At 28.1% G+C, this 2500-nt stretch overlaps 1 protein-coding gene across 1 annotated transcript in view; it reads left to right on the top strand.

The window, feature by feature from the left end:
* The window catches only part of LOC137619108 (neuroligin-4, X-linked-like), a 46295-nt gene that overhangs the window by 33363 nt on the left and 10432 nt on the right, over positions 1 to 2500 (top strand). The window contains 1 exon segment of the mRNA XM_068349297.1: positions 1 to 301. This exon segment is cut by the window's left edge and continues 592 nt beyond it. Within this exon segment, the coding sequence (XP_068205398.1) occupies positions 1 to 301 (301 nt within the window).

Below are 2500 nucleotides of genomic sequence, written 5' to 3'. Positions count from 1 at the left end.
AGAGGAGGCCCAGCACGACTGGCCGCCAGACTACATTAGCAGTGTACAAACCATACACGATACGACTGGCGTAACAACCAATAGGATCTCTCCAGATACGCAAGGCACCATTACGAATATGCAAACGCTACCCGAACCAAAAGAAAATATATTAACAGTTACAATGCTCAAGCAGCCTGTGGCTTCCTACACATCTCCGAATGATGGTCATCTTGTCTCTACATATTCACCAGTCGATGGTCAACTCGTCTCTACGTATTCAATAAAAGAGAATCAACTCGTCCAAAATTATTCACCCAACGTAGGCCAAACAATTACAAGTTATTCTCCGAAGGATGGACAACTAATTCCAAATTATTTGTTGAGTAATGCTTCTACGATGCATATTAGGGAATAGTTAATGTGTATGTCATTGTAATATACTCAAACAAAGTATCACTCATTTAAAAACAATGTTAGATATACTCTACAATATTGGGCCAATCATTCATATGATTAATTTTAATCTGGTCTCAATATTGACCTCTAAGATTACCATTTCGTCTTCTAAGTTATACTTAACAAAAGCCAATTAATAAAACTTTTCTTTATAATAAAACACTCACTTCATGATAGTCAAAAAATAATGGTCCATCCTGGTTTTCAGAAAACTATCCAACTCATTAAATATTTATTTTAATAATTAGTTATTAGTGTAATCTCACAATAATGTTTATGTTATCAAATGATATCAATCAAACATATCATTTATTAAGATGTACTTGAAACATCATCATTGATGCAGAAACATAACAAGTAACTATTTTAATTGTTAATTTTTCCTCTCTGCTAGTCACTGGTAGTAAAAACTTCTAATAACAACATCAATAAAAGAAAATAGTATTTAATATGAGAAGATTCACGGGGACCACCATAGGGTACAATACCAATTTCTACAGTTAACATAAGATTTGTACTTTTTATAAAGAGGAAGTTTTTCAAATGACTTCTTCTTTCCACATTTGATAGAAGTACCCTGGTGACAAATAAGGATTAAAATACTCTTCATTAAATTGAAAGATTTGACAAACATATCAATGAAATTGAACTGGATATTTGAAACCTTATATAAATTATATAAAAAGAAAGAATATAAACCCTAATAGTGTCTATCTAAGAAGAATAAAGTAAACATTATAACTATAGTCATTTACAATAGAATATTTTGTTGTTGTGAAACTTTATATCTAACCTGTGGTTGTTTTGGGGGATGTTCTTATCATTGTGTGTGTATATATGTATATGTGTGCTTCTTGTAACGAGTAGAAAGTAAATTTTTCTATTCAAGTTGTTTCGTTACCTAAAAACAAGAGAAGTTGAAAACTCAAATTCTTTCTAAAAAAACTAAAAGATCGAATAGACGAGAATATGTTGTGGTTTATTAAATAAAATTTACTTTACCACGAATTTGATTGAATTAGCAAATTCAAGGCCATTGGGGAAAGAATCAATAGACTTCGAAGTTGTGGTGAACTTAATTTAGAAATTGAATAAATATATACATATATATATATATATATATATATATATATATATATATATATATATATATATATATATATATATATATATGTATCTATATATATGTATATATATATATATATATATATATATATATATATATATATATATATATATATATATATATGTGTGTGTGTGTGTGTGTGTGTATGTGTGTGTGTGTGTAAAAAAAAAAGAGAGAGAGAGAGAGAGAGAGAGAGAGAGAGAGAGAGAGAGAGAGAGAGAGAGAGAGAGAGAGAGAGAGAGAGAGAGAGAAAGTAATAAAAAGTAGACATTATCAACTTTATATCAAATGTTATTTTATTGAAAGAGGAGTAGCGTCGTAGTAATCTGCTAAAAATCTTTATAATATAATTTAGGAAAATATTAATCATTGATTAAATTACAATTAAATACAATTATCTATCAGGGGAAAATATTATAATATACCAAATAAAAAACCTTCCAAGTAAACTAAGAAATAAATATGATTTCGAAGATAAACTCTATTTTGTTTTATTAAGAAATTTTCATCAATATTGTCTAAAAGAATAGAACAGAGAGTGTGGAGCTGCCAATATCAGGACCTGGTTGAAAATTTGGACAAAGCAACGAATCGGTTGGGTCGAGTTTTGCTTGTAACAATGGACAGAGATTTTTAAGAAAAAAGAAAAAAGATAATTTCAATTTTAAAAGTTTTAAATATTTTTTTATCCATTTGTTGTTTTTACATGATAGAAGTTTATTATCAGCAATGATATATATATATATATATATATATATATATATATATATATATATATATATATATATATATATATATATATATATATATATATATATATATATATACAGAGAGAGAGAGAGAGAGAGAGAGAGAGAGAGAGAGAGAGAGAGAGAGAGAGAGAGAATTACTCAAGTAGGGGTCTTAAAAGTCTTAGGAAATGTAAGACTTGGGGGT

Source organism: Palaemon carinicauda, chromosome 25 (genome assembly GCF_036898095.1).
Source record: "Palaemon carinicauda isolate YSFRI2023 chromosome 25, ASM3689809v2, whole genome shotgun sequence".
NCBI classification, from domain to species: domain Eukaryota; kingdom Metazoa; phylum Arthropoda; class Malacostraca; order Decapoda; family Palaemonidae; genus Palaemon; species Palaemon carinicauda.
This window is presented reverse-complemented; position numbering and strand designations above follow the sequence as displayed.